We start from the raw sequence: 13,948 nt of genomic DNA, 5'->3' as shown, positions 1-13,948 counted from the left end.
TTCGTATCGCAGATTGTTTGGAACCATATGTCGAGTTGCTTGCATATGTATCGCAGATTGCATGCTACGTTGTTGTCAAGTTGTCACTTTAAGACTGATGCCACCCTAACGCACCCTTATAATGCTATGCTACATCTATCTTAAAAATAGGCTTTTCATTTTGACCTGTTTATCAAAATTAGTTTTTAATGGTTTATCATAAGTTTATCCTCTTTTTAATGAAATACGTTTCATTTTTCAATAAAAATACTTTAACAAGTCTCTCTCTATACACTACAACAAAAATACCCGTTAACGGCATTTTTAATGCAATTAAGAACGTTAATTTGTGTTTCTAAATATTCTATCAACGCTTCCAAAATCGTCCTTATAATTGCTGTCCCAACAAAAATAAGAGGACATAAATGGAAGCGTCTTAAAAAAAAAATAAAACTAAATTAATTTATTCTTAATTTAGGAACACGTTCTTTTATATCTTAAAAGATAATTATTTTTTAAAATTTTTCTACGCAAGTAATTGCGTCTCGGTTTTTATATCTTAAAAAATTATAAGTTTTTCGTGGTGATATAAAATTTTGTCGTACACAATTAAAATTAGTTTTTTGTGTACAATAATATTCTATATTTAAACCAGATATATATTGCCACGTAGATATTGGTGGTGTTAAAGAAATGGTTGGATAATTCTACTTACATTTTCAATATGAAACGAACAATATTTCATACCGCAAAAATGCGACTAATGATACAGTTTCTATAGCCGAACATCGAATCATTGCTCGACATATAGTATAAATTATCTATTCATTCGTAAAAATATTTGTGAATATAAATTTTGTAATTTATAAGAAAAGAATATAGGTTTAAAATCAGAAAATCTAATCACTGCCTATGGCCAGAAGCTGCCATAAAATGCCACTATAATTCTGACTCTTAAATCTCAACCCTTCCTTCCTTATCACACCCCACCTCTCTCTCCATATCTCTTTCTCTAGCTCTTCTTCCATTCTCTCTCTCTCTAGATACTTGAAAAGCTTCAACACCTAAGTCTTTGATGGTGCACTTTTTTTTCATTACTATTTAAACTTTACATATTCCTTCCAAAGTACAACCTTCTGCAGCTCTGCACAGCAGGGTACAACCTTCTTCTACAGGTTAGTATTTCTCACCTTAAAAAGTCGCATTAAATCACCTTTTCAACTAATTCTGGATTCTAATTTGTCAGATTCTCATTCTTCTATTGGCGCTTAGGTATTTCATTAATACCTTCAATTTGTTGTTTTCTACCTTGTTAAAATTAAATAAATAAGTACTAGAATCTTGTAGCAAATACTTATCTGTACTAACCAGCAAAAAATTAATGCGGTATCATAGGTTCTTCAATAGTAGTTAATTTTGTTCTCTAATACATTTATAACATGAAGGATATGATTAATATAAACGTATAATCTCCAGAGTCTTCATTCTATCAATCTAGTTTGGAGATGGCACCGAAGAGTGGTCGCGGCAAGACGAAGGGAGACAAGAAGAAGAAGGAAGAAAAGGGTATTTATTTTTTAACCATATATACACATGCATTTTTTTTAATTAGCCATAGCCTCACATTGATATATATGCACACACACGTTTACGAATTATTTTCAAGTTAACGATTAATGGTAGTAATTTATTTTATATTTTTGCAGTTCTTCCAGTTGTTGTGGATATTAAAGTGAATCTGCCGGATGAGACTCATGTTATTTTGAAGGTTTGTGATTGTTTATTACGTAAATGTATTCGAATACAAAAATATGATGAACAGATTAACTAAAATGAAATGTAGATATGCTACCTGGATGCATTGTGCAAATACGAAAGGCCAATGGAGTAGGAGTAGTATTTTATTAGGATAAAAGTTTTTATATTTGTCTGCTCAAACTATAAGTGTTAATCTGAATTTATTTATTTTTTCTATTACATTTTTCTCTTGAAGGAATTTTAGGGTGCAAACAAGCGTGAGTTTCTTCCCCCATAATTTATTATAGGAAAATATTGGAAGATGGTAGAAATTTTTTCGCTCAGAAATATTAAATATAGACTGCCCACAAATTGATTTTAACGGTCTCAAAATGTAGCCTACACACAACGAGGTTGAAAAAAGAAAATGTAAAAAATACTAAAAAGAAGAGAGAAAGACTTAAGCCTCCATTCGAATGTGAGATCTTTAATGCGAAGGAATATCAATATCAATAATCAGATTGCCGAGTTCAATAAAATGGATATTTTATTTTGTTGTTGCATATACGTAATTTTAAAATTTTGGATTTGAATTTAATGCAGGGAATTTCTACGGACAGAATCATAGATGTTCGTCGGTTATTGTCTGTCTATACAGTAACGAGCAACATCACTAACTACTCGTTATCTCACGAGGTAATTAAGTGGCATTTAACGTTTTCTATTGTCCTTCATTAACTGTCAAAGATATTTAAGTAATATCCAAAAAAAAATTTTATTCAAAAGTAAGTTAATGCCTAGTTGTTTTTAAAAATAGTGCCATTTGATCAATAATACTACTGAAGTTGTGTATTTCAAAGATTTTCTCTAACATTTGACATCACTATATTAATTTATTTGAAATTACGAATATATTTAATCGAGGATATTATCATGAGTATAATTTTTAATTAGTTTTCTCTATCATTTGACATCAATATTATTTATTTTAAAAAATTACGAATATATTTTTATCGAGGATATTATCATGAGTAGTAGTATAATTTTTGATTACTAGTGTCATTCCATTTCCCAAAGCAGATTTGTAGTACAAACAATAATCATTTACACTTTTTTTATATTGTTGTCATTCAAAAACAGGTGAGGGGCCCACGATTAAAAGATACGGTGGACGTGTCCACACTGAAACCCTGCACCCTCACGCTAGTGGAAGGTAATATAAAAGAAAATGCAAAAATTAAATACTCCATGAATTTACCAATACGATGTCGTAACAACTAAAAGGTGTAAATTCCATTTATGCCCTCCGTTATCTGAATGCAGAGGACTACGATGAAGATAGCGCCACGGCGCACGTTAGACGGCTGCTGGACATCGTCGCCTGCACGACGTCGTTTGGTCCGTCGCCGGAAAAGGTCACCTCTCCTACGGCGTCCTCCGTTGATTCTAAGGGCGGAGAAGAGGCCAAAGATGGCCGCGGAACTCAGGACGGAAAGGTTTCTAAGAAAGTGAGCAAGTCTCCCCGCGCGAAGAATAAGAAACACAGTTCTCCGCCGTCGCTGCCGGCGGATTCAAATCCAAAGGATGGGTCTGCAGCTGCGGTTGATAGAGAAGGGGAGATGAGCAACACTTCTCCGAAGCTTGGGAGCTTCTACGAGTTCTTCTCTCTCTCTCACCTCACGCCTCCTCTTCAATGTAATGTCTGCCGTTTTTTTTGTTACATCGTCTCTTTGCATCTATCAGCCAGCTCTGTATTTTTTTCCGATTTCGTTGAAACAGTTGAACTTAATATTATGAAATTGGCGCCAGAAATTGAAACTGATGTGATTTGCAATTCGGCGGAAATCTGTTTGGTGGTGCATAATTATACTGCATAAGATCGGAGGAATCGATGTGCAAATCATGATAGACAACATAGAAAACTGTAGGTGGTGATATCACGATTGAGAACTGTTTGTTGGTGTATATCATACAACGCATATGTTAAGATGTGCGAAACGATTGCAAGTTCTACTATGCATAGCTGATGCGTTGTTCCATTTTTGTTAGATTTAACACAGATTTTAACTGATAATGTTGGTTTACGTGTGTCTGGTTTCTTAGTTTCTTGCTTTGTCGTAGACTTCTCCTTAGGGATTTCTATTTGTAGTACATTAGGTGAACACTTATAAATCCTTTCTGCAGTTATAAGGAGGGCGGAGAGGAAAAGCATCGATGACCTTTCTGGTGATGATGATCACCTTTTCTTTGTTGAGGTGAGACCTGTTTCTATCACTTGAATGTTCTGAGCTTTGACTTTACAATAATGCATGAATTTGAGCAACGTTTTTTGCAGGTGAAATTGTGCAATGGCAAATTGATTTTTATAGAAGCTTCCAGGAAAGGTTTTTATGGCACTGGAAAGCAGCAGATTTTTTGTCACAATCTGGTTGACCTGCTGAGACAGCTCAGTAGAGCCTTCGATAACGTAAGCACTCTAACCTTGATTGCAGGGACTTAAACTAGCCATGCTTATTTAATATTCCATTTTTGCTATGCACATAAGATCTTTTAAGTGTCATAGCTCCTGTTAAATTTTAAATTGTAATGGATGCAAATCTTTATATTCCATTTATCATGTTGAGCTGTGTAGACTGTACTTTCTTACATCTGAGGTACTTGGGATTCTAAACAAAATCAGTGCACCACTGAGCTGCGACTCCCAGAATCGTTGTAAGAATTCTGCTAGATAGTGCTTTCTTTCCAGGTTGACAGCTAAAGATGGCTAAACATATGTTGCTGGTCAACAATGTTGCACTTTTTTGTCTGAAAAAAACTTGTGTGATTGTTCCCTTTCAAAGGCTGAAAATGTTTATGATGTTTGACATACCTTAATTTATTCATTTCAGGCTTATGGTGAACTCATGAAAGCATTCTCAGAAAGGAATAAGGTAGAGAAATACTACTACTCTTTTCGCTGCAGCTTCACTGATAAACTGTCATCTTAAAGGATCTTCCCAGACAACATTGTCTTGCAGTATATACCTGACCTGGTATTTTCTTACTGCAGTTCGGAAACCTTCCTTTTGGCTTCAGAGCCAACACATGGCTTATCCCACCTGTAGCGGCACAGTCACCATCTACATTCCCCCCTCTGCCCACAGAAGACGAAAAATGGGGTGGCAATGGAGGTGGTCTAGGCAGAGATGGCAAAAGTGACCTGCTACCTTATGCAAATGAACTTTTGTTTCTTGTATCCATGCCATGCAAAACTGCTGAGGAGAGGCAAATTAGAGATAGAAAAGCTTTTCTGCTCCACAGTTTATTTGTCGACGTTGCAATTTTCAGGGCCATTGCATCTATGAAACATGTAATGCAAACTCCAGAATATTCTAATTCTTCTTCAAAAAGTCAAATTATGTATACAGAGAGAGTTGGGGACTTGAGCATAACTGTCATGAAAGATGCATCTAATGCTAGTTGCAAAATCGATACTAAGATTGATGGAGAACAAGCTATAGGATTGGATGACAAGAAACTGGTCGAAAGAAACCTGCTTAAGGGGATCACAGCTGACGAAAATACGGCTGCTCATGTAAGAAACTTAGGGGAATGAGAAAAGTACTGCTGTTGTCCATTATTATCTTGCTCCATTTTGATAGAACTTTTATTAAATAAATATTTGCAGGATATTGCCACTTTAGGTGTTGTAAATGTGAGGCATTGTGGATATATTGCATGTGTGAAAGTCCAAGGGATGGACAATGCAAGTGCAAATACTCCATTACGAAGCCAATTGCTTCTTGAACAGCCTGATGGTGGTGCTAATGCCCTAAATATTGATAGGTTTGTGGGATCTACGTTTTCTAGGAATTATGCTTAGTAGCATATTAATCACTGTTGATTCTTCTTTGTTTTACACAATATTTCCCTTTACCTCCAAATTGATTCACAAAAGAAGTTGCTTGTGCAACCATGCATGTCTGCTCTTAACCAATATCTATTCTTATTTCTTATGAGGATTTTCTAGCTTTCTGGCTTTAATTCGATTGGTTCTTACTTTGACCTCATGTTTTGCAGTTTAAGGGTATTACTACATGAAAATGCTACAACTGAACAAAATAAAGCATCTGCACATTCTCAAACATTGGAATCTGAGCAACTTGAATATTCCCAAGCATTTGTTGAGAGACTGTTGCAAGACAGTCTGGGAGAGCTTTGCGAAGAAAAACGTGATCTGGATGCTTTTGTGAGATGGGAACTCGGAGCCTGCTGGATACAACATTTACAAGATCAGAAGAAAACAGAAAAAGAGAAGAAACTGTCTAATGAGAAAACCAAAAATGAAATGAAGGTTGAGGGACTAGGAACACCGCTTAAATCCCTTAAAAGTAGAAAGAAGACATTAGATGGAAGTGCGGTAGACCAACAAAATGAGATCGTTAAATCTGCTGCTGATGATGTGAAGGATGAAGCTGAAAAAACATTGAATGTGACAGAATCTCAGATTGATAATAGTGCCATTGAAAATGAGATTATGTTAAAATCATTGTTGTCTGATGCTGCATTCTCTCGATTAAAAGAGTCAGAGACTGGACTTCATGCAAAGGTAGTACCATAAATGTGGTTTCATTATCTGTACTTCCAATGTTAAAACATGTTTTTGACTGCTATTAATCTTGACAGTCGCTGCACGAACTGATTGAGTTATCCCAAAAATATTATGATGATGTTGCACTGCCGAAACTGGTAACTATATATATTGCTTTTAATATAAATCAGATTGGAAGTATCATTTCTATTACATGTGACATTTATCATGGATAACAGGTTGCAGATTTTGGTTCTTTAGAGCTCTCACCAGTAGATGGTCGGACATTGACAGATTTCATGCATACTAGAGGTCTTCGGATGCGATCACTTGGACAAGTTGTAGGTTTTTGCAGTTCCTGTGACTGATATGTTTTTCATGCATTCTAGGATATTTTCTATTCGGCTCACCTTCACACCGTACTTGGGTGCATGAGTTGTCCTGCTGTAGTCTGTAGATGTTATTAACGTCACTTGCTATTTCGATGGGGAATAGCCTCCCGTATTATCTTACTTGAGTACTTGCACCATAATGATTAATGCATAACGTTTCTTCCTTTTACCAGGTTAAGCTTTCAGAGAAGTTATCACATGTGCAATCTCTTTGCATACATGAGATGATAGTACGCGCATTTAAGCATATCCTGCAGGCAGTAATATCAGCAGTTGAGAAGCCTGAGAAAATGGCAGCAGCAATTGCAGCAGCATTGAATTTAATGCTTGGAGTTCCTGAAAGTAAACAACCAGACCTGCCATCTGGTGTCAATTTCCTTGTGTGGAATTGGCTTGAAGTGTTCCTTATGAAGCGCTACGAATGGAATGTAAAGAATTTCAACTATGAAGACATTAGAAAATTTGCGATCCTTCGTGGTTTATGCCACAAGGTACATTAGATTTAAGTTTGAAGAGATGAAATATGAATGGAGCTTCTTTTGGAATGTGCAACTTTGTTTTCTTTCACGTGATTTGTTTAACTAATTACAGGAACATACTAGAAAGTAACTCTAACACGAGGTTATCAAATATGCATACATGTGATTGGCGGACTTTGCAATTTCTTTCTACCTAAATTTTTTGTCTGCCTGCTGAAGTTATTTCAACTGGCATATTGTTCTGAATCCAAGATCGATATTCTACACCTATGTATACCTACTAAATCTGTAGGGTTCAAATAAAGCAAGATATCGTTTTATGCATAAGCTTTTCAAAACACGATGTTTGCGCTCCAAATACTTGTATGTAGATAGTTTTTTTCATCTCTCGATTATATAATTTATCAAGAACACTGGCCCAAAATCAAGATGTCAATTTTTTGCTGTATGGCAAAATCACGAACTAATTACGTAGTCGGCCTCTCTAGTAGTTGGCAGAAAGAATGATATAATATTTGTTTGTTTGATTTATACAATATAGGGAAGAGTTCACATCATGGTAATGCTTTGAAGGTCTGCCTTTATCTGTTCCTAGGTGGGTATTGAACTTGTACCAAGAGACTTTGATATGAAATCTGCACGCCCTTTTCAGAAGGAAGATATAGTCAGCCTTGTACCAGTGCATAAGGTGAGCTTGGATCCTTATCCACCATAATGAAGTAGATTTTGTAATTTCACCTTTCCATATGTGAATTCTTCACCTAAAAGGAAATGTGATATTTGTACTGTAGCAAGCGGCATGCTCATCCGCTGATGGACGGCAACTCTTGGAATCCTCTAAAACTGCCTTGGATAAAGGAAAACTTGAAGAAGCTGTTAGCTATGGAACAAAGGTATTTCATATGTAATGTGACAACATATTCTTTGGAGATATATGTTTGTGGGGCTTCCTTAAAATGTTTTCTACATGGAGATCCAGCAGTTGGGTCAAAAACTGTGCATTGGATTTTTTCTTCTCCGTTCTTGTAGATTAACTTGAGAAAGACATTCAGATAAAACAATCTGTAAAAAGCTGAATTAATCTATTGCTACTGCCTTGATTTTTGGCTACTGAATTAAAAACGGCTGTACTTTTTATCAATGACTTTAGGCCCTTGTAAAGTTGGTAGCAGTATGTGGTCCTTATCACCGCATGACAGCTGGCGCTTACAGCCTTCTTGCAGTTGTTTTATATCACACTGGAGATTTCAACCAGGTCCTTGCTCAATCTTTTGTACTATCTCATATTTGCATATTGATATTGGGGAAACTATGGAAGTTTATTTCTCAACTGAATTTATACATACTATATCTGCATTTTACATGTCTATTTTCAGTACTGAAGTCTGTTTATTTGTTCATTATATACAGGCCACTATCTATCAGCAAAAAGCGTTGGATATCAATGAGCGAGAGCTAGGTCTTGATCATCCTGATACTATGAAAAGTTACGGGGATCTTGCTGTTTTTTATTACAGGCTACAGTACACGGAATTGGCTCTCAAGTATGTTCATTGCTCACTGCCTTTTGCACTCTGAAATTATTCCACAAATTCTTACCTGTGAATTTCCCTTTTTAAAATTTGGAGAAACTTTCTGCTTTTTCCTTACAAAGATGAACCTTTTGCATTTTCCAACTTTATATATGGGGTATTAGTTTCCTTGCAAAGATGAACCTTTTGCATTTTCCAACTTTATATGTGGAGTATTAACTTCCAGTTATCATACTAGTAAGATACTATGATTACAGGGACGGTTCCCTTTTGTTCAATTGTCTGTGTGTGAATTTACTCCAGTGCATTTCACCCTCTTGATTATTGCTTAAAGATTAAATAATCTCAAACTGAGTAAGTATAATTTATTACAATACAGAGATATGGATTTCTTCTAGGTTTAATATATACTTACATCATTGTTTTATGATTGATACAATATAATGATAATCCTTTGATTTTCCATCATCTAGATACGTGAAGCGAGCATTATATCTTTTACATCTCACTTGTGGCCCATCACATCCAAATACTGCGGCAACATACATAAATGTGGCTATGATGGAGGAAGGCCTGGGTAATGTGCACGTTGCACTAAGATATCTTCATAAAGCGCTGAAATGCAACCAAAAACTTCTTGGACCAGACCATATTCAGGTTGTGTGCTAATACAGCTAATAATTAGTATTCTTGCTACTGCATTATTCATGTAATCTTATGTGATTTTATTTATTTATCAATTGATTTCTTTCCTTTCAATGGAATGATGAAGGTACGATAGATTCTCTCATTACTGATTTTTTTTAACGTCTATCCTCTCAACTTTAGCCTTTTGATGCTTTGTCTTTTATGCTAAAATGTGTACCTAAATGAACAGTAGTTCGATAATCTTTGTAAGCTTGGGTTTGCATGTTTCAGATAAACATATTCTTATTTCTTTATTCATTTCAGACAGCTGCAAGTTATCATGCCATTGCAATAGCCCTCTCATTGATGGAAGCATACCCTCTAAGTGTTCAGCATGAACAGACAACATTGCAAATACTTAGGGCAAAGTTGGGACCAGATGACCTCCGAACTCAGGTATTAGTGTCTTTCTGATTCCTCAAAGTGCAATAAAGTTGAAGCCAATTCTTTTGCACTCTTTTTTCTTTAAGTTCCTGAGATTCTTGATCTCTGTACTATAGTCTCTGGTTGTGAATATTTCTGTCACAAACTTTTTGGAGAGTTTGATTGAACAATTCATGGTTTTTATTTGTATATGCTACAGGATGCAGCTGCGTGGCTTGAATACTTTGAATCAAAGGCTTTTGAGCAGCAAGAAGCTGCTCGAAATGGGACACGAAAGCCTGATGCTTCTATAGCCAGCAAGGGCCACCTAAGGTAAATCACTTTTTGGGGATCTGGCGGTTCGTGCATGTAAATTTCCTTTTCAAATTTAGCAACTTTCTCTTAATGTGTTGTGCAGACATTCTCTAACCACTTCAACTTTAACAAGGCTTCTTTTTTTAAGAAAAAAACAAATCAGCAAGGCTTCATGTATTGGATAATGATCAAATCAGCAATCTAGATCGGTTTCTTAGTTACTCACAATTGTTATTGCCAGTGTATCAGATTTGCTTGACTACATAGATCCAAGTCAGGATGCTAAAGGGAAAGAAGCCATGGGATCAAAGAGAAGAAATCACATAGCAAAGGTTGTTTTTCTCATGTTGCTCATGTTCCTACTTAGCTAACCAAATAGCCATTCCGACTGAAGGAGAAATGCAGCTTTTCTCTTAACGCAACAAATAAATATGCTTTTCATATTAAGTGCTCAAATTTCTATCTGATAATCTAAATTCTGTGTTCTTTTATGGTTGATTTGTAGGCTAAGGAGAAAGTTATTCATGGCAATCTAGCCACCTCAGATACTGAAGTTCCCCCAAAAGTTTCCTTTACAATGGAGGCAAAGGAAGATGAACAAGTTCACAGCTCTGATGCTGAGGCAGCTGAGAACAATGCGTCTATTTCTCAGCCCGTTCAGTCCGAAGACACTGTGAAAGAATCTCCTGATGAAAAACTTGTCCAGCCTGAACAGCCATTAATAAGGGAACCTCAAATAAGAACTCCTGATTCCAATGATGTATCATATGAAACACTTGCTGAAGGAGAAGACGGGTGGCAGCCAGTTCAAAAACCAAGATCATCTGGCTTGTTTGGAAAACGACTATGGCCGCGACGCCAGCATGGAACTAAGATTTTTAATCAACAGAAGAATGATCTTGTTGCTGAATTGGAACATGCCACACTGAAGAATAACCACCAAAGTGGAAAATTTTATGTTTTAAAGAAACGTGCAGTTCCTGCAGGAAGCATAGCAGAATATTATGTAGCAAAGACTTCATCCCCAGGGGCTAAGTATGGAAGGAAAGCTGTGAAAACTGTGGCATATAGGGTGAAGTCCGTGTCATCAACCAACATGGCCGGTACAGGGGAGAACTCCAAAAATGAAGATGAGACATTATGCTCTCCAACAGACTCAAGGCCGGTATCTGCACAGAAAGAGGTTGGAACTGTTCCCAAGAGAAGTTCAATAGTAAGTCTGGGTAAATCTCCTTCATATAAGGAAGTAGCTCTGGCAGCACCTGGTACCATATCTATGTTGCAGGTGAGACATCCCGAGGATGACGAACCTGAAGAACAGGACAAACAAGCCCAGGAAAAATCTGTGTCCGCAGCAGAAAGTTCACAGAATGATCAAGAAGGCAACATCCAGGATTCAGTCATGGGTTCCACAACTCAACTGAGAAATGAAAACGAAGCTCTTGAAGAGAAAGAGGAAATACACCCAGATAGTGCAAAGAATCATGAAAAATTGGTGGTTGTATCAGAGTGTATGGTAGAAGTGCAGTCCAGCCATAATGAGTCCAGTCAAAATGAAGAGCTTGGTACTCACACAAATAATGTGTCAAATTGTGCTCACTCTTCGTCGGAAACTTGTACTTCTACTAAAGATCTATTGGTCTGTAGATCCAATAATGATTCGCAAACCACTTTGCAAGGGGTAGAAGAACAGAAATTAGAACTTCCAGTGACATGTCCAGGTGACTCTAGAGAAGTTTCTAACAAGAAGTTGTCAGCTTTAGCAGCTCCATACAATCCATCTGTCGTTAGTCCACGTGTTGCACCATTGCCTTTGAATATTGCTCTCTCTTCTGGTCCAGGAGCTGTTCAACCTGTTGGTCCTTGGCCAATAAATATGGGACTTCATCAAGGACATGCTACTCTTTTGCCCAGTCCAATTTCCTCTCCTCACCACCCGTATCCTTCGCCCCCAACAACACCAAACATGCTCCACCCCTTACCATTTGTGTACCCTCCTTACACACAGGCCCTGTCGCTACCACCTAGCACTTTCCAATTAACCAGCAACCAGTTTCATCATGGTCAATTTGCTTGGCAATGCAATGTACGTGCTAACACACAAGAATACATTCCTGTCACACTTTGGCCTGGCTGCCATCCATTAGAATTTCCCTCACCAACATTGGTTGAACCAATTGCTAAACCTATTCTGGAGGAAAAGGAACAAACCATCAACTCAGAGAACCTAAATCTGGGATTACCGTTGGATCTCGACTCTGGGAATGAGTCAAAGAAAGAAATAGATCTTCCGGCATCAGAGGCAGTGGAGAACTTATGTGATAATGTGGATCAATCAGGTAATGGGGAGGAAATCAGTGAATCCAAGTTCCATGGTCTGCCCTTTGCTGTTAACCTTTTACATAGCAGTAATGGTCCAACTGAAGAATCCGAGAGGTGCAATGATTATCATGTTCAGAGACAGCAGTGTAAGCCTGACAGTGAGAAAACAATCAATGTTTTAGTTAGAGGGAAAAGGAACAAAAAGCATATGTTGCGAATGCCATTAAGTTTGCTCAAACGACCATATAGTTCACAGCCATTCAAAGTTGTATATAGTAGAGTTGTCAGAGAAACTTCCTAGTTCTCCGAGATTGGATTCCAAAGAGACCAGCTAAGCAAATGCTACATGAGGAGATTCATATAATACAGAAAGATAGCTGAGAAGAGACTGGATTACATTTCAGTAATGCGAAAGTGATAATACCTAAATCAACTTTTGTATATGGATGTTTGATACAGGCATGAGCACGTTGATCAGCTGATAAAGGTTAGTCCTAAATATACCCTTTATTTCGAACTTTCCAGTAACTGATCTGTCTTGATATTTCCCCTTTGAAACTTCGATAGCATATTTCCTTATCATCTTATCAATAGTTTAAATAGATTATTCCCATAACATTGTTTTTGAGTGCTGAAAGCTGCTCCTATTGAGATGGTGCATGCATTCCCTATGTATGATTTTGTTTCTTTTAGTTGTTTTCTGCTTTCACAGTCACTAGCACAACTGCTCAATACAGATGAGCTACTTTTCTAAAGAAGTGAAAATTTTCTTCAAATATAGTATTCCGAGAACTTTGTTCATGTGCTGATCGGTGTGATCTTTAAACGTGCAGGTTCTCTTTGGAAATTCTTCTAGGTCTATTGCCTTCTTCAACCATTCAGTAAAGGAGTTCGGGCATATTGATATATTATTTCCTTTATTTTGAGATAAATTTTGACAGTGCGTAATGGATATTTTGAAGTCCTGATTAATTCTTTCATAGAAAGCAATTCTGATATCAATATTTTGGATAATATCATCTCGGTGACAATTTTTTGATTCAGTGCTTGATATCTCTCTTGTTTAACGTTTCTGTTTGCTATGCTTTTCTGTCAAGTGTGATCAAAATTAAAAAATTTAGAACTTCTACTTTTCCTTTTATGAACCCTTCATGAAATCACAGTCAACGGATTTCGGGTAGTGTCGTGCCAAGGGCCTCTGTCCAAAAATCATTTGGATGATTTGTAAGTGAACACTAAATTGTAGTCCATTTTTTCACAGAACAAATGGGCAGTTACCTATCTGAAAATTCATAGAAAAATCAAGATTTGAGTGTTATATACGTACTACAAGGTTTTCTACGCATAACCCAAATTTCTCAAAAGCTTTTTGAACATTATAGCATAATGATTCAGAAAAAGAGCAAGAGATTGAGTTGATGCTGTTCATAACACAAACAAAATTTGTCAATATGTATCAAACTGTTAGGAAAATGATATTGAGATAGAAAAAGATGATAAGCAAGGCGATAGTGAAAAATGTTAGTTGCCTGGAAATGGGAATTTCAGTAGAAGGCTGCAAAGTCATTCTAA

The 13,948-nt window shown here is 36.6% G+C and overlaps 1 protein-coding gene across 3 annotated transcripts; it reads left to right on the top strand.

Moving 5' to 3' along the window:
• Positions 1-962: 962 nt before the first annotated feature.
• LOC121807449 (protein TSS-like) lies at positions 963-13,429 on the top strand. 3 transcript variants are annotated; one of them, XM_042207684.1, is made up of 26 exons: positions 963-1,154; positions 1,226-1,251; positions 1,456-1,545; positions 1,686-1,747; positions 2,320-2,412; positions 2,857-2,929; positions 3,040-3,411; positions 3,901-3,971; positions 4,052-4,183; positions 4,605-4,646; positions 4,766-5,290; positions 5,384-5,541; positions 5,776-6,304; positions 6,382-6,444; positions 6,526-6,627; positions 6,852-7,169; positions 7,753-7,845; positions 7,949-8,050; positions 8,308-8,412; positions 8,568-8,701; positions 9,163-9,346; positions 9,641-9,772; positions 9,960-10,072; positions 10,296-10,386; positions 10,560-12,863; positions 13,210-13,429. In XM_042207684.1, exons 3-25 carry the CDS (start codon positions 1,485-1,487, stop codon positions 12,675-12,677), a joined length of 5,673 nt encoding a protein of 1,890 aa, XP_042063618.1. In that variant the 5' UTR covers positions 963-1,154; positions 1,226-1,251; positions 1,456-1,484; the 3' UTR covers positions 12,678-12,863; positions 13,210-13,429. The 3 variants fall into 3 exon arrangements, with proteins under 3 accessions (XP_042063618.1, XP_042063619.1, XP_042063617.1); XM_042207685.1 differs by lacking the exon at positions 1,226-1,251 and having other exon boundaries at positions 1,478-1,545; XM_042207683.1 differs by lacking the exon at positions 1,226-1,251.
• Positions 13,430-13,948: the final 519 nt, after the last annotated feature.

The sequence above is a fragment of the Salvia splendens genome, chromosome 6, assembly GCF_004379255.2.
Source record: "Salvia splendens isolate huo1 chromosome 6, SspV2, whole genome shotgun sequence".
Lineage (NCBI taxonomy): Eukaryota > Viridiplantae > Streptophyta > Magnoliopsida > Lamiales > Lamiaceae > Salvia > Salvia splendens.
This window is presented reverse-complemented; position numbering and strand designations above follow the sequence as displayed.

Bases quoted from the DNA above. Each gene is read 5' to 3' on its own strand.
- LOC121807449 (XM_042207685.1), top strand. From the start codon at position 1,485: ATGGCACCGAAGAGTGGTCGCGGCAAGACGAAGGGAGACAAGAAGAAG. The intron at 3,412-3,900 runs GTAATGTCTGCC...TCCTTTCTGCAG, and splicing joins CCTCACGCCTCCTCTTCAAT to TTATAAGGAGGGCGGAGAGG. The intron at 3,972-4,051 runs GTGAGACCTGTT...CGTTTTTTGCAG, and splicing joins ATCACCTTTTCTTTGTTGAG to GTGAAATTGTGCAATGGCAA.